The 18,209-nt window shown below is 39.7% G+C and overlaps 1 protein-coding gene and 1 long non-coding RNA gene across 2 annotated transcripts in view; both read right to left on the bottom strand.

The window, feature by feature from the left end:
* Positions 1–292: 292 nt before the first annotated feature.
* Positions 293–14,631, bottom strand: LOC116563476. The gene is made up of 2 exons (XR_004274415.1): positions 12,434–14,631; positions 293–5,488 (listed from the first exon to the last, which is right to left on the bottom strand). It is a non-coding gene; the product is annotated as an uncharacterized LOC116563476 (long non-coding RNA).
* Positions 14,632–14,674: 43 nt separating this feature from the next.
* The window catches only part of XKR4 (XK related 4), a 430,784-nt gene continuing 427,249 nt past the window's right edge, over positions 14,675–18,209 (bottom strand). The window contains exon 3 of the mRNA XM_032296102.1: positions 14,675–16,064. Coding sequence (XP_032151993.1) covers positions 15,118–16,064 — 947 coding nt within the window. The 3' untranslated portion in view covers positions 14,675–15,117. The remainder of the gene's footprint in view (positions 16,065–18,209) is intronic.

The raw sequence follows: 18,209 nt of genomic DNA, 5'->3' as shown, positions 1-18,209 counted from the left end.
CTGTACTTCCGGTTGGGAGATTTCTGAGACTAGGAACTGGGAGGGGGCAAAAGGACAATCCCAATTATTTTTTGACTCACTATTCTCATGTTATTAGTTTATAAAAACAATACTTCAATCTGGTATGGCAGCACAAACTTTAAAAAAAATAAATCAGATAATTGCCTAGGTTAAATTCATGCTTCAGAAAGTTTAATACCATGCATTAGATACGTTTAATTAACCATCTAAAAATGTGAAGGATTTGAAATATCACTGCCAATTATATTTTAGAATCCAGAAGAGATTATGCTGAGTGTGAATCTTCAGCTATAAGCACAAGATGATTTCAAATCTACTTCTCAAGGTAAACTTTCCGAAACCCATTTTACATTTCTAAGACTATGCAATTTTTTTCCACAATGGACTCTAATCATTAAGTAAGGGCACAATGATAATATTGATGTACAACTTTGCCTCATAAGCCACATCATAAAACATCTGCTTTGCTAGTCTAGTTTTATGGGTGTATTCCTATATCGCAATATTGCCTCTATGTCTCAAAAATTACAAATATTTATAAACCAAAATCATGTTATTCAGCATTAGTTCTTATCAGGATTAAACTTTTAAGTACAAGAAAACTTGTCACTTTTGGGGAAGTTATGCAGGAATATTCTCTGACGTTTTTTCACTGTCTCCTTTATGCTTCAGTAGAATTTCCATCTAAGCACAAGTAAGCACGTTTATATCAATATATATCTGAGGCCCTGTGTAAAAGCTTCTCCAAAATATTTGAAATGTGGTTATAACATGAAAATGAATCAATTCAGGAGTTCCAGGTGGAAATAAGGCTTTACGTTCTTTTATTGGGTTGTAAAGCTGTGTCATCTTGGGGGTGAAGAGGAAACTCAATGGAAATGACTCCAACTCTAATCTCACTGATAGCTGTTAAAAATCTTCCCCCGGTAGTGGATATCAGAACGCCACCTGGTGATCATGAGTACAGAACTGGGGCATTATGCACGCATTCTGAAAAAAACAGCTTGGGATCAGGCATGCAAATCCCCCAGGCATCAGAAGGAGACAAGTTTTCTGGATGCATTTTAATAAACATTTAGTAAAATTCAGTTTGGTTAAGAGGAAAATGGTCAATTTACATGAAGCCTCTCAATGTCTGGACAAAAGGGAGTTGTCTCATTAAAAAGTTAATCATTGAAGATTAATGATTAAAGGTCTAGTACATAGACCTTTGAAGGAAAAGCGTTACTTTTACATAGTGGTGAAGAACCATTGTATTCTCTGCTTGGTGAGTTATTGCTATTGTGTTCCTCAGACTCCAGTTACCCCGCACTGTGCACAGCTCTCCTCTGTTAATGCCAGTTCTCAGGAATGACAGCGCTTTCTAACCTACAAGCACTTGCTAATCTCTACAACACCCCTATGAGGTAGGTAAATAAATATCTCTCTTTTGCATACGGGAAAAATGAGGCTGAGGGTGAGTTTTCAAGGCTGGAGAGATGGACCAGGGATTGGAGATCAGGCATGCAGAGATTCCCAGTTCCTTTGTTCCAATCACTGACCCAGAGCCCTCCCATCCCTGCATCCAGAAAGGAATCCATCCCATAGTGTAAAAGGATATCGTTTTGTAGAATAAGATATTTAAGTATATTTAAGACAGTCACTATATTCAACACAGGGATTTTTGGTTTTCTACGACACCGTAAATTCCATTGATTATCACACTACCAAAGATCAGGAATAAAATGACTCATACTTTTGTGGAGGCCAGTTGATTGTCACCTCATTGTTGCTGATTCAACTAAGCATCCTGTGGGTAACATGAAGGTAAAAAGATTTCAAATGGGATTTGGTGAAGTAAAGATCTCAGGTAAAAAGAAAAGCAGAACTGAATTGGGCTGGTACACACATCTGCGATGGGACTGACAGTGATGATGCTGTGGGGCATGGGGGGGATGAATTTTTTGCTACACATAGTGGAGGATCCATTTGCTTTCATGAAAACATTCTGCCTGTGAGGGAAGAAAGGCCCCAACGAGGAATTTTATTGCCTTCCCCATAAAGTCATTCTAACTTGGCACTGAGTGTAGAATTGACACAATCAAAACCCTACCTACAAATCTTCAAAACGTTAGGCTTTCTCTGGAAATCCCTTCACTATCTTTGCATAGCTGAATACCTTTCCATTCTCTGTGTGCCTACGCATGGTCAGTCATTTGTATCAAGTTCTGCAGCAAAAGTGCTCTTAAAGAAAATGGGTCTGAATAGTTTACCTGTTTTTCCGCTAAGCTTCAGGATCGTAAACGAGGTTAGCACAAAATTTGAGACAATGCTCACCAACCCAGTGTCAAATCAGGAGAAACAAGATCGACTTCTTACTGTCACAATGAAGAAATGTCCACAAATAATTGGGAATGGAAGAGTCAGGATGAACGTTTCAAACTTCTGGGAGGTGAATTTTCCTTTGATGTAAATTTTTTCTTTTTCCCCAGGAATTTTAATGATGACTACAAAGAAATCACTAAATATTCCCATATTTGTGGTAACCAGTTGGTGCTTGAAAATTGGCATGACATCAACAAACAAAACCCAAAAAACTATGTACGGTATTTTGTTTAGGAAAAATAGCTTTTACTTCTATTAACACCATAAAATTCACCATGAAATAATTTTGTCAAGCAATTTGAACTGTTTTTAGGCTTAAAATATATCATAAGGAATGCTTAAAATTAAAACTTCTATTTGAAGAACAAAAACTTAACAAACTTCTATTTCCTTCGAGCCATTTTATCAAGTAGACTTTGTGAATAACTAAGATGGTAGGAACAGCAGAAGAGCAATGATAAAATTTATAAAAGATGGCAAAGACCGAATAGAAAGTTTCTTCCCTGGCAGGGGCAGAGTGAAAGAGGCGCGCCTCAGCCAGGCCCAGAACGCCCAGGACAGCCCGCCTGACCTCTTCCATTTATGTGTTTGCCGAAAGCAAATAAAAATTAAATAACATTTGCTCTGCATTATTTCTCTTTGCACAACAAAGAGACTTTTAGCAGCAGAATATGACCAGCAATTGCTTACTGCGCGAGAAAGTTCAATTCCATTACTTACAACACCTGAGCAGTCTGTCTATCTAGAATGACACCAGACACCCAGAGAGAAAACTGTATGCTTCAAACATCTTGACTTTTCCAAATATCCATATGTTTGATATCATGAAGACCAAGTTTACCACGTGAGTGACCTACTTCGCCACTTTTCATCACAATATTTACAGTCATGCAGACAGTCTTTGTTTTTTTTAATCAACAACTCGTCTACTTTGGTTTAGTGAAGATGGTTCAGCAATCATCTGGAAAATTCAGGTGTTGAAAGCCCCCAAAAGAAAAGAAACTTAGGATGAAAAATCAGAGCTTGAGGGGTATCAATGGTCCAGTGGTTTTGTCTGTGTTGAAAAATTGCTTAACTATTTCTTTCCACTCCCATTATTCTGAAAATTATTTTCATAAAAATTATTCTTTTCCAGTTTGGGAACAGATAGACTAGGTGACTGGCACAATTGAGATTAACAATATGAGTGAAAGATTTGAATGCTTGTAAACCCAGTTTAGTACATTTGGACACAGAGGCTCTTGTGACATCATGATATATTTACAGTGGGAACATGAGTAAGGCCATGGTAACCCTGAATCTCGTTGCTCTTAAAAGGAGGGATGGTTAAATGGTTCATGCTCTACAAACAAGAGTGACTTAACAATACCTTAAAAAACCTTATCTTAAAACCCATCAGAAGCTCTCCTGCAGAGCCCAGAGGGGCCAATGGTCAAGGAGAACTATCGGGAGGGAATGAGTTCCCTTAATGAGAGCGTCAGTCTTAGACATGACACCACCGACATCTCCATCTTCCCACTTGGGTCAGGCCCTGGCCTTTCCAAAGGGGATATGTCTGTTGTTACAGTCATGGACTGGCAGTGACAATCTTGAACTTCTCTGCTCTGTGAAAAGGCAAATACTCTGGATGAACCACTGGCAGGTTTTCTCTTCATCACTATACTTGGTCCTCTACTTTAACAGAAACCCTCTGACCCGACACCCAATCACGGTAGAGTAACTCTTACCCATAAACCTTGCTCAAGAGGGCTGTCTATAGCTCCTACATCCCCACGATTGGCCGCCTCATTGTATATTACAGTATCTTTGTACCTACCTGGACTCTGGGGTTCAGAAAATGAACATTTTCTTTAACTTGTTACTTTTCACTGCCTGGAAATTGAAAATAAGTCACATGGTGGTAGACCGCTTTTCCCCCCAATTTTATTTCGGCGCTTGTGCCAAGAACTAGTTCTAAAAACAGACTTGCTGTGATACTAGTGCGGATAACTGGGAAGATCATTCAGTAGTGCTTGCTATTAGACATCGTGGTGATGACCGCCAAGGGGAGAGCCTAGGGAGGAGAAACATCTACGAAACCCAAGAAAATCCTTGCCTCTTCTCAATCTTCCTCTAGACTGCTTGTTGAAAAATCTGATGACTTCTACTCTTTCATCTAGGGCTAACTCCTGAAATTGTTATACCAAAAGATTAGACAGAAAACTTTACAAGAACATCTGGAGGCCTCATTCTCTCACATACTCTGAAATTATGACCTGCTAGCTTCATTCTTAATTTGCAACTCAAATCGTGCTTTGAAGGAAAAAAAAAAAAACCAGAAACAAGGGAGAAAGAACCCTGTCTTAAATTAAGAGACCACCTGTTTCCCTCTAAGTGAAAATTTAGTCATTAAGAACAACGGATTTGTGATCTTTGAGCTCGTAACCAAGGTTTTGCAGGGCTGAGAAGCAACAGGATAGCCGATTCCACACAGAAAAGGATCTCGGTTTGGAACTGCTGATGTCACCACCTAGGAAGGCAGGAATCAAATTATTCAGTAGCTACACCCATGCAGATTTTACCCCTGAAATTAAATAAAAACTCAATTTTTATAAATTGGTTATTACAATGCTGAAAATGGTAGTCTCAAGAAATGAAATAAAAGCAGCAACTGTACTCAGATCAGTTATTCCACAGGTAACAGTGACATTATTTTCATTTCCAAACATGTGGGTTTGAATCCATTTAAAGCAAGTCTCCAAGGCGGAGTATCCCATTCTCTGAGCTATGCAAGCCCCAGGAATTTTTTTTTCTTTTTTTTTTCAAAACAGCGCTTACTGGAAAAAACAAAGGAAGCAGATGAATATTCATAGCATTAGCAAGAGAAGCAGGTAGCAGGAATTCACTAGGCTCCGCTTCACAGAGGTCTTTCTTCAGGCCTGGGCACGTGGTGGAACTACGGCTGAGGCTGAATGGAAGTGCTCCTTTTCCACTCACTGATTAATGTTCCCTTGCAGGAGCTTGGTTACAATATTACAAGTCAAGAATTTGCAAGATTAAAGGTCTGTTGAATTAGTTAACTGCAAATCACCTCCAGTAAAGCTTGACAAGCTCCAAGATGTTTCTGTAGAAAAAGAAGGGAATCGATACCATCAGCAACATGCAGCTTTGTGACAGCGGAGACTGTATTTCTGAGTGACAGCTCACTGCCGCCTTCCCTCCTCCTGCAGCAGGAGGGATTTACGTCTTTCCACAGAGTCCCAAACCTCTGATTCAGACCGCAGAAAATGTTTCGCCCCAGGCTTTCAAAACATACTTCAGAAATCCATTTCCTCTTTTATGTACAATGCAGTGGAAAGGTTAATAAGGGAGGTTGAATATTTTAATTTTTTAAAAGAATGATAGAAAATGACAATTCTTTCACTAGCTGACAGGCCTCTTTTGGTTATGTGAAGGTGCGTTATTGCTCCCAATTTGAATAGAGTGAAAAACATCACCAGGGGGTCAGCAGAAAACGACAGGTCAAAGGTTAATTGCTAAGTGAATACAGCAGTGCTCAACACACAAAGTGCTCATTTTCCAGAATCACAATAGCTTGCAATGCTGGTGTTAAGATGCGTTTTACTGGCGTGTGATCAAAATAGAAATTTTGATTACAGTCATAGAAACCCAAACTATATTTTCAACACATGTAGTAGTGTTTTAGAACTTGTTGATAAATGAATTAATCTGAAATAATTAAAAGTGTTGATCTGATGCAGCTCTATACTAGAATGCCACTAGAATGCGTAAATTAAATTAGCTTAACCACATCTCTATCTGGTAACATTTGTAATACTTAAATGAAGTAATAATGTGATTAAATCCATTTTAATGTAAATCAAGCAATGGAGAGGAGAAGGCCAACTTAATTTGGTAGATGGAAATATAATACAAACACAAAACTTTATATTTTCTGAAATTCTAATAACAGTAGATGACATGCTTCAATTACTAGCACAAGAGAAAATTTTGTGTCAGTACTGTGTTTGTAATATTTGCTTAATATTCTGATTAATTAGTTTTGATATTGATTTGCTTTGTTAAACAAGATCTTTGCTTAGCAAATACTATATCGGTAACTACCTGCTTCTTTTTGTCTGGTCCAGTGACTAAAATAGCAATAATTGTAGTAAGGAATGTGGTAATGGTGGCATGAACCTAGAAATCATGGTACTTGTAACATTTATTAGGTCAACTCTTTTATTAATGCATAATGTGACTCACCAAGGAATTCTTTGAATTATACTGTACTCATAAAAGTTAATACACTTCCTTCCCTCTTTTCTTCTACTCCATAGAAGGCCAATGGGCTTATACATGTCCCATTCCCTGACAAGAATTATTTCACATAAGGAAAATTAGTTATATAGGTTAATAGTGATGTTTAACAACATACTCCTTACGTGTGTGTGAAGCCAATCACTCAGGGCCGAATTGCAGGAGAGAATGGAAATGGGGACAAAGCCGGTGTGGGTTTCCCCAGGGAGCTGGCGCTGGCTCTCCTGACTCCTGACATTGTCACTCAGCATGTGCTGCTCTTCTGGGCATCTGAGGAAAGGCTTTTGAGCAACAGCTGACGTTTATGTCTGGAAATTTGTTATTCCTAAATGACCAGTATGCTGGAGAAATACAGTTAAGTGAAGAGTGCTTTCTTGAGAAATCAGAGAATTTTTGCAAACTCTTCAGTTTCATGCCTTTTCTTGAAAGAAATTCTCAAGAATCGCTCCAAAGTTTATCCAAAAATGATTGTTTTCAATCACATACTACGTGCCAAGAGAGTATTTTAATTTTTTTGTTATTGCATTGTGACATCAATTTTAAAATATCTAGTGTTGGAGAGTTACATAAACAAATTATAAAATACTTCTCCTAGGCACTCATCCAGTATTGAGTGTTTTGTATTTGTGTTGTTACTTCATGTTTGTCATCATTACTTTATGTGATAATTGTTTACTGTGAGGCTTACCTAATACAGTCATGTGTCACACGATGATTTTTGGTTAACAACAGACTGTGCATATGACAACGATCTCATCGGACAATAATGCTGTATTTTAACTGTAACTTTTCTGTGTTTAAATACACAAATATTTACCATGGTGTTACAATTGCCGACAGTATTCAGTACAGTAGCATGCTGTATAGGTTTGTAGCCTAGGGGCAATAGGCTCTACCATACAGCCTAGGCGCATGGCAGGCTCTACCATCTAAGCTTGTGTAAGCGCATTCCATCCCACAATGATGAAACTGCCTGCAGATGCATATCTCAGAACGTATCCCCATCCTTAAGTGACACATGACTGCATAGTCTTAGGAAAGCTGTGTTTCTTTCGTGCTGTAATATGGAGTTAAATATAGATGTTGAGAAGAGAAACAGCAGTGTGGTAGCGTAGAAAAGAGTAAGAGTTGATGTCAGAAAGCTATGATTGCGCTGCTAATAACCAGACTGTGAGTTATTCCAATGTAACTTTCCTTTTGTGCTTGACTGTGCATTACCTAGCCATATGAGTCATAGAGGTCATACTTGTTGAATAAATGACTCAGGGAAAAAACAGAAGTGTCCTGTGTAAACCTGATTATATAAATTACCTGTTCTCTTTGGATCTCAGTTGTCTGATCTATAAAATAAAGTGACAAAGCAACATTTAGATTTCTTTTACATGCTATTTCCTGTAAAAATCAGTGACTTCTAATTTTACATAAATTCATAAAGATCTGCTTAAATCAAGTACAAAGATAGTTACTTGTATTTTAATACATTACGTTCATATTGATCGTTGAAGATTTTTTAAACATAAACACCAGTGTTGAGAAAATTTTTGGTTTATTATCGGCTACCTTTTTAGTATCAGTTCATACAACACACACCAGCTTACTAGGCAATAACATCATTGAATGGGTTACAACTCTGTCATCTTGCAGACCTTCAGACATGCTACATCTAAATGAGAAGGGAAAGAACACATCAATTATTTTATAAGTTCATTCAACAAATATTTGGTCTATACTTGCAGTAATATTTGTATCTAGCACTAAGATAAAGTTCCTAGACTGATATGATCGTTAAAGCTAGTGGTTTAATAATCCTCTTAAATATTAAATTTTGTGACCTGCAAGATATTAAACAAAATTTAGGGAAAAATTATGACAGTGAAACAGAATTACCTTATAATATAAAACCATCACCTCAAAGACTTGTTAGATCTCCTTCCTTCCTTCCTTCCTTCCTTCCTGCCTGCCTGCCTGCCTGCCTGCCTGCCTGCCTGCCTTTCCTTCCTCTCTCCCTTCCACCCTCTCTCCCTCCCTCCTTCTCTCTTTATCTCATCAGAATGCCAAAGTAAGTAGTGGGGTTTAGATTGTTTTTTCAGTTTGCTTAACTGGATGACAGCAGCATACACATATAAAATATAAGAGAAGTGGCCGGGCGCGGTGGCTCAAGCCTGTAATCCCAGCACTGTGGGAGGCCAAGGCGGGTGGATCACGAGGTCAAGAGATCGAGACCATCCTGGTCAACATGGTGAAACCCCGTCTCTACTAAAAATACAAAAAATTAGCTGGGCATGGTGGCGCGTGCCTGTAATCCCAGCGACTCGTCTCAAAAAAAAAAAATATATATATATATAAGAGAAGTGGCATCAGGTTAATTTATATTTGTCACTTAATTGAATATAGTGGAGCTATAGAAGGGGGGCAGTTGCCTGGAATGGAACAATAGCATTTATCTTCCTACTACGAGTTAGAGAGTAAAGGTAAAATTTAGTTACAGGTGATTGAGACTTCCATGTCTCATCATCGACTATGACATTTTTAACTCTTCATTTTGAAAGACATCTTTGACGTTTAAATACTTTTTTTGGAGGAAAAATTTGATCATCAGACCATGATCCTGCTTCTTCTGAAGACTTGCCAAATCAGAAATAGATTTTGTGGGAAGAGTCGCTGGGCTTCTGGAAGTCGCAGTTGTTAAAACGTGTGCTCAACTCTTGGCCCCACTTTTTCCTATTTGTGGGACCTTTGGGCAAATTGCTTGACATCTCTAAGCCGAAGTTTTGTCATCTGTAAATGACACTTAACTCACAGATGACAGTGAGGACTCAGTGAAAACCACACAGATACAGCTCTTAGCCCAGCATTAGGTAACGCAATAAACCCTCCACTGTAGTGAGCTACTCTCAATATGGGAGACGGAACCGAAAGAAAATCTACAGGGAAATGAAATACCCAAAAGCAAAACTCGATTTAGGCAGCTGGTTTGTCACGTAGGCTGTCAGTATATTATTAAAATATTTCAGGGACAATTAAGCCATCTCTTGTTTAGCAGAATATAGGCCTCAAGGTTGACTAAAGTTTTACATTTGTGGGCTAGGTTACTGCCTGCAATATACATATATATATATATATATATATATATATATATAAAATATTGCAGGCATATATTCATATATATATATATATATGAAATCTGATTTTTTTTTCCATGTGGAATCTAGAGAAAGAGCTTCAGATGGATGATGAAACAACGTGACACCTCAAACACTCTAGAGAGAGTTTCTGAACCCCTCATTTCCGTGGGCAAATGGCTGTTTGGCACTTCCTCCATGTGGCTTTCCGCTGTGAGAGCAGCCTGCTTGCGTGCTAGCCTAATTGCTTCAATTAGCAAAATTAAATGGCTCATTATGTTTTTATACAATTCCACCCATATTCTGCAGTTTTACTTTAGAATGAGTGATGATACTGTAGAGGCTGTTATTTGAGAGTCTTGCCACGTGCCCATTTTTAGGACAGCAACTAGACAAGACATATGTCAACAAGGAGAGCTCTGCGGTGGCCTGATGCTGCCACCCAGGTGCCTGTGTGAGGAGGAGAGATGCCAGTCGAATGAATGCTCAGGGCATTTCATGGCCTGTTACAGGTCTGGACGAGCAGAAATGGGGAATAGAGTGGAATTGCCCAGCCTTGGCCATTTTGAAACACTGGAGCATCAGGTGGGAGAAGGAGTGTTACGAGTCAGAAGCTGACACAAGGCGATCATTTTGATTGTTTTCAAAAATGACATTGGATTGCCGAGACAAAGGAACGCTGATCTGCATCCGTCACTGAAATTACAGGAATGACCACCCAGCCCTGCTATGTTTTCACCATGCACTTCAACCATCCTCTGAGCTATAATCTGAATGACAGTCTGAGCTACTTTTAAAAAGGCTTTAAAGAGTTCTCGTTAGCACATAAAAATGCAGGCGTCTTATCCAAGCTTTATACAGAAACAGCAATGGCTAATAGCAAAGATATGTGGAAAATGCAAGAGAGCGTATATTTAGTCTAGAAAATGGTTCATTAGAAAAAAAATCTCTGGATTCTTGTCTAAACATTGTGTCAGGACTTGTTTCCATTCAACGGCATTTGGTACATTTAAAAGCAAATGTGTACCCTTACGCAATCCTGGTAAGGACAGAGAGGTTTCCTTTGCTCAATTCAGTCTGTTCAGAGAAAGAAACTTTGAAATGACACAGAAATATTTTATTCAGCTGTTTAAAAGATGAGATCCTTAAGAAGTGATAAAGCTCATTTGAACTAAGAAGTGCTGAATTATATGTAGGGATTTCCAACTGAAGTTCGAAAGTGTTGGTCTTATACATGGACTGTAAGCTTGGGTTTGTTTTGAAAAAGAAGTAGGAAAATGCTTCTTCTCTAAAAGTCTGTGTGTCAATAACACACCATTTTATATGCATTCGAAAGCAGTATATACTTTATCCTCTTCGTCCCTGTTACTTTAGTTGGAAAGTGTGTGAGTATACATACATATAAATGTATGTACAAAAAGGCATATATTATATATACATATCATTTTTTAAAAAGGCCATTGAGCTTTCAATCATTCCCATGCACAGAAGTGATTGGTCTGTGCGATCACTTCCTTTACTCATAGAGCAAAATAAATTGGGCATTTAGAAATTAACCATAAATAGTTCATTTTACTTTGTAGAGCATCTTGTGCTAATTCTTGGATTACATTTTCGTGCCATGTCAGTAAGAGAATTTATTAAATTGATTGGGCTAACAGCATTTATCATAAATGAGTAGCAACTAAGTGTCTGCAAAGACGGTGTTACTGAACTAGACAGTACGTAGTTAAGTAAATAAGCAAAGAGGATTTAAAGGACACAGCCATTTTGGAGGACCAAACTTTGACTTTCGTGGAAAAAGTCCTTTTCTTTCACACAGATACTTAAAGTGTTACTATGGTTAAGATATGCATACGCACATTATATATATTAATTAAACATGGTTTCATATTTAGAAATGCAAGTTTGAAAATAAAACAAATTATAATGCTGTTCCTTTAGAAAATTTCTTGTTCCTATGCAAAAATTGAGTAAGAGCAGATCTCCCTCTGAAATGGAATCAAAATGGACTCAGACACGGAAACAAGCCTGCAGATAACGAACACAGCATTTCCATTTTTTTTTTCTTTGGGATTCTCCAGTTACTGTCTGTGGAGGATTTAACGGCAGATTGAAAAGGAAATATTAGAATTATAATATAAATACAAAAATCAAACTCTGTTTCTTTGTACATTGATGATGTCTCTTTAAATCCGAATACTTTAAACTCTCTGTTATCTGTTATCTGTGATTTTCATGTAGAAAATGAGTAAAAGTTGTTATTACCACAACAGTCTGATGGCAGTGTAGTGCTTCCTGAATCATGGAAGCAAGGCTAAATCATGATTTATCTCTAGAGTAAGTTGCTCTTGTAATCTTTTGAAAGGTTGTAATTCATCACACGGTGGATATGTTCTTGCCTGAACAAGAATTCATGCCTAACTAAAACATCATCATCTTCAGGTATGTTGGATAACAGAGTATTTACAGTATTTGGAAAATCACTGAAAAATTCAACTTCCTTACATTCTCCTGACTGCCAACCTCACCTCCAAGTCAAAGAACAGTACACCATTTAAAATTGACATAGTACTCATTCTGACTCTTAACAGAGGGATCAAGTTGAGAAATAACTTAGAACTTACATGATTGAAGCATGATGGGGCCTGTTGGGTTTGTGTTGATTGATTGACTCTACCAGATTGTAATCTGTGATTTACTCATAGAATCAAAGGTATATAGTTCAACTGAGAAACTCAATTTCCAAAGATCATCAGTTAAAAGTTGTCTTGGAAACAATGAAGCTAATAACTCAAGGTTCTGCACAAAAGTGAAGAGTCTGCCAAAATCATCATTTTTTCCTTCTACAATGGGGGCGGAATGTTTTCACCATGTGTTGACAGGAAGAGCCTTTGCTTGGGCCTTTACTGGTGACTACGTAATCTTTCCACATCCCAACAAAAGATTAGTATTTTTTAGTGAAAATCTTGCTTGGAGGATCAAATCATGGAGTATTAGGAAGTATGTCTACTTATAAAAATTGTCTATTTTTTTTTTTTTTAATTGCTTTGGGGCTTTGCACCAAAAGAAGTCCCAGATTGAGCCCTCTGTTACTTTCTGTGGATGTCATCGTGGGGACACAGTCTCTGGATGACACACCCATTACAGGTGGTAGCTAGAGAACTGGACTACTTTATGGGAATTAGTCCAAATAACTGAATAATTAAGTTAAACTCTTTCTTTTTCTTTTTTAGTGGTTTGACTAATACTTAATCTATCAGTTGGGTTAATATAAAACCAGGGAAGGAAGTTTAAGACATCTTCCACTGTGGTCAGGTTTGTTATAATGGATGGATGAAAGTAATCATTGACATCTTTGATTTCCTGGGAAACATTGGCCAGTCTTGACAAGCCCTTTCTATTTAAGCTGATTCTCTCTTCACCTGATATTCTTATAGCACCCCTGGCCAGGTTCCTGGGGGCACCAACTTGCAAAGTAGGGTGATCTTGCAAGAGACAAATGTTTTCAATCTGCTGAGGCAGGCTGATGGAATTTGTGGACCAGTTTCTGACATCCCAAGTGATTATGATGCTTAAAGTATTTTAAACGATTCCAGGTCTATAAAAAAAGTGATGATGCCTATGTGTATACCCTATATTTTTTATTACAAAAATATTGAAATAATCCATGAGTTATTCCACTCTGCACCAACTATAAAAAAATACTATCAAAGTTTGACCGGCACTTTTAATGCAACGAAAAGCACCATGACGGAGGACGCTGAGAACAGAAAGCAGGGGACGTTTACTTGCTGTACGGAGGTATTTAAAACCCAGAAGCTTGTTGTAAGAGTGCGACTTTACAGATGAGTCAAATACAAATCTTAGCTGGATATAGTGATAAGCCCTCTATCAGTTCAGAAGGGTTTTTTCGTAACCTATTCATTGCATTTGTCTGCACATACTTACTAAAATGTGTCCCAAAGCCTTTAAAAGACACATCACTTTGACCTTGGATTGAGGGGAGGGAAAGTCTGTACACAGTGGAGAATGTGATTGTTCGTTCTCTTGCCTGCTTTTAGGGGGCTCACGCCACTCATCCTCAGTTGTTCGGGGCTTCCACGTCAGTCCTGTGGTTGGACGGTGTTTGGCACTAGAAAGGAGTGGCATGGCGTCCTCCAGAGTCGTGGTCACACAGAGCCACTCATTCTGCGTCTGGAAACACATCTGGTTCCAGCCCATCCCTCTGGCTCGCGCTGCTCTACTGTGATGTCCCAGTGGGAGCTGCACGTGCCTGGGAATCAGACTCTCATTTAGTCGTTTCCCCACTTCCTCTTTGTAGACCTATTACATTTTTGCAATTGAATACTGAATCATGATTACTATTTAATTTACATCATGAAGTTTTTGAGCTCCTTGGTCTTGTCCAAAGCCGTACGTGGGCTGCATAGGATTTCTGTCAAAAACGATGCTCACAACTGAAAATTTAAAATATTAAACAAATCCTGAAACATGGAGAAAATGAACCATTCCATCAATGCTAACATATGTGTAAACAACATTTGGGTTTGCTGTCCATTGGATAGGATTTTCACACATGGTATGGATTTCCAAATGAGAAAATGGTTTGTGAATTCTTTTCTAAGCAGTACTATTTTTTTTTCTCATGGGATATATTCTTTCTTTGTTTTTATATTCCTGTGGGAATCAGAACTTTGCATCAAGAAAAGTCACCTAAGCTATTTTGACAGAGGACTGGTGTTATTTGTGTTAGTGTGTGTATGTGTGCATGAGTGAATCTATTTTTTTGAGACAGAGTTTCGCTCTTGTTGCCCAAACCAGAGTGCAATGGCATGATCTCGGCTGACTGCAACCTCTGCCTCCCGGGTTCAAGCGATTCTCCTGCCTCAGCCTCCAGAGTAGCTGGGATTACAGGCGCATGCCACCATGCCCGGCTAGACTGGATCTATTTTTATGGAAAGATAAGTTAACACCATCAAGACACCCTAATGATTGAAGACAAAATTTTCCATAATAATAGTACCGTCTGGTGGGTGCACCCCAAGACCGTGCAGGAGGAGTTTGGTATTGATGGACAGTCCTATAAGGCAGCGACATTCTTTCAGGTGGAATCAGAGACTCTTGGGCGCAGCTGCTTTGGAAGGAGACCAGCCGCTCCCAGTCGACAGGATCAAATGATAATGGTGATGACGGTCACACTAGGAACTTCACAGCTCACTGCCCCGCTCTAGGATGAAGTGTCCTTACTGCCACAGCCCCGCTGTCACCCCTTTATCTGGATGTTGTGGCTCCTGCAACTCCTTTTGCTTTATAAAGTGGTTTCGTACTCCAACCGCTCCTGAATAAGGGCATCGTCTTTATACTGCAGCCTCGGAGGAGATGGGGAACATTCAAAGGCTAAAATAGCCTTTCGGAGGCTTCGGTCCAACACATGTCTCTCCCATGCTGGGTACCTATTCCTGAACAAGTCAATTTTAATGACTGATTCTTCAATCCGTGGTGGGCGAGATGATGGGGTGGATGGGGCAGTGGGCCTCACCTGAAAGACGGGTACACACCCATCCCGCTCTGCGAATTTCTGATCGCGGTCGCTGACAACACTGCGGTTGTTGGAGATGGACCGTAGGGTGCTTGTGGCCATTTCTGGGGGCAAAGTGAAGGCAGCGGCTGGGTCCTCACAAGCACAACTTGGTGACTGCCCGAATCTGGGTCCATTGGGATGAAAGAAGGCATAATACATCAGCATAAACACAACACCAGTTAAAAAGCTGCTGAACACCACACACAGCGCTGGGATGGCAAATGCGTCTGCAATCTGGGGAGCCTTATAGAGGTACCAGAGGGCACTCAAGGCCGTATTTTCCAAAAGGATCACAAAATAGTAAATGAATAACCTGCAGCGTGTCCTGCCCTCCTTGACATTGAACCAACTGAAGATATAGATAATCCCCACCACCATGTCGAACACAATCTCTTCCCATTTGGTGATACAGAATTCTGTCTCACAGTGGACGATCCAGAAGGTCATGATGCACCAGTGAAGGACGATGAAGATCCCAAAGTACAGCTGGAAAACCGAGGCAAAGAGGGCAAACGTGATGACCCTGGCGGCGATGGTGAAAAAGTGCCAGCAGAACTGGATGATGACGGCCATGTAGCTGATGGGCTTCTTGTCATCTCGAGAGTCCCGTAGGGCCTTCTGGTAGGAGGCCAAGGCCCAGGCCAAGGACACGAGGGAGGCTGCCGCTGTGAAACCTACAAAGACAAACGGGAAGACAGTCTGTCAATAGCCAGTTGCAGCAATGCCCCTGAAAGTCATGTCACATAGAGCTGGGGGATTGGGGAAGGCTGGCTTTGACCTCAGCAAAGGCTCTTAATTTCTTTGGGTTTTAACACAGATGGGGATGCTCATACCTGTCCTCTCTAAGGCCCACCCAACTGGAGAAGTCACGAAGCTAATAGCAATGCTACCTGAAGCCAACATGGGTGTGAGACCTGGCAATGGGGTCGAGTTTAAGTTTCTGGATTTGGTGTAAATGAACTAAGGAGGTAGTTTTGTGGAGTGGAAAAATAACCACGGACTGGAGGCTATCAGAACTGTGTTGGTACTTCAACTTTGCTGCTTATTACCCCCCTGACCTTGGACTATTATTAAAACAGGTATCCTCATTTATAAAGTGGGTGATCTCCAAAGCTCCCTGTCAACTTTGTGATTCCATGATTGAAGGGTATATGTAATCACAGGAAACCCGAGGAACTAGCTGGTTTATCTTTCTGCTTGTAAGCAAGAATAAATGTAGTGTATTCACAAAAGACAGTATATGCGTTCTTTTTTTTTTTTTTTTTTTTTTTTTGAGACGGAGTTTTGCTCTTGTTGCCCAGACTGGAGTGCAATGGCACGATCTCGGCTCACCGCAACTTCCGCCTCCTGGGTTCAAGCAATTCTCCTGCCTCAGCCTCCATGGTAGCTGGGACTACAGGCACGCACCATCATGCCCAGCTAATTTTTGTATTTTTAGTAGAGACGAGGTTTCACCTTGTTGACCAGGATGGTCTCGGTCTCTTGACCTCGTGATCCACCCGCCTCGGCCTCCCAAAGTGCTGGGATTATAGGCGTGAGCCTCTGCGCCCGGCCGTATATGCGTTCTTAAAAATAAAAGGCGTCTGTACAGCTTCCCTGGCTACGTTTCTGGTGACGCCTGGCGCGCAGTTTGTCCTAGTGCAATCTGGCACTCTTCCTCCAGGTTTTATCTGTTTCTTACTGCCTTTCGCATAAAAGAAGACGTGTCCACTCCCTGTCTTTCATCTCTTAGCTCTTCAGAGATTAAAGATTGTACTGAAATTATTTTTCAATCACTTCTCTAGTTTTATGAATTTATTGGCCCCATTTGGTTGGTATTCCCTCTAAAAGGCTTCCAAATGTTAAAAGTTATTTTTATTGTTTGCCTTGACTCTTATTTCACCTCCTCTGTCCCACAGTTCATTTCTATGGTCCAGATGTGGGCAGGGCTCACCTAAAAACACACTGGCCTCCTTTAGGAGAGAGCTCTTGTGGGAAATTCCTCTGTCACCATAACAGTATGCCGCTCTGCATCGCAGCTGGCTTCCTTAATGAGCTGAACCAAGACTCACCAAGATTGAGAATGCTCTCATGTATTTTAAAGTCTGGATGGCTTTTTCTTCACCAAGTCTATTATTAATCGTAACCAGACCCTATTACAGTCTTCCTCTTCTTTTGGAAATAATAGAAGATGTGTGATTGCCAAGAGGTTATAACGGAATTGGTACTTTTTATTCAAAAATATTTTTACAGAGAAGAGCTGTTGTCTTTGATCCTTGAAATATGAAAAGAAAGCACTCTTGTGGAAAAAGGCCACACTAATTGACAGAAAAAAATTCCTCCCCAATAATTATTTGATACATCCTCCTTGCGTAAGGTGAACTCCAAAGAACAATTATTGCATTATTCCAAAAGCGGTTTCTCATATCTCCTCCCAATAAATCCAGCAGAACAACCAGACGTGCTACACTGGGACCTTCAGGTTTTGCTTTGCTTTTCTTTTTCTGGCTAGCACAAAAATCTTTCATTGCTGTAAGTCACACACAGCTGTGGCGCCATTTCTAGGTCAGTTAGAGACCTGGACACAAAGCAGTTTCTGATCATCTCTAAGCAACAGAAAACATAGACATCAATTATAAAACAAGTTCTGGAGTGAAAAGACGAGGAAAGAGGAAAAGTTTAAAAAATGACAAAAGAAGGTGAGACAAATGCGAAATTTGGTGAGTCAAGGAAAACAATAAAAATAACTTTTAACATTTGGAAGCCTTTTAGAGGGAATACCAACCAAATGGAGCCAATAAATTCATAATTCCTGCACGCCGGCCTCCTTCGGCGCAGCT

The sequence above is a fragment of the Sapajus apella genome, unplaced genomic scaffold (assembly GCF_009761245.1).
Source record: "Sapajus apella isolate SASKATOON/1434 unplaced genomic scaffold, GSC_monkey_1.0 scaffold35, whole genome shotgun sequence".
Taxonomy (NCBI): domain Eukaryota; kingdom Metazoa; phylum Chordata; class Mammalia; order Primates; family Cebidae; genus Sapajus; species Sapajus apella.
The sequence above is the reverse complement of the archived record's forward strand: the minus strand, read 5'-3'. Positions and strand labels throughout refer to the sequence as shown.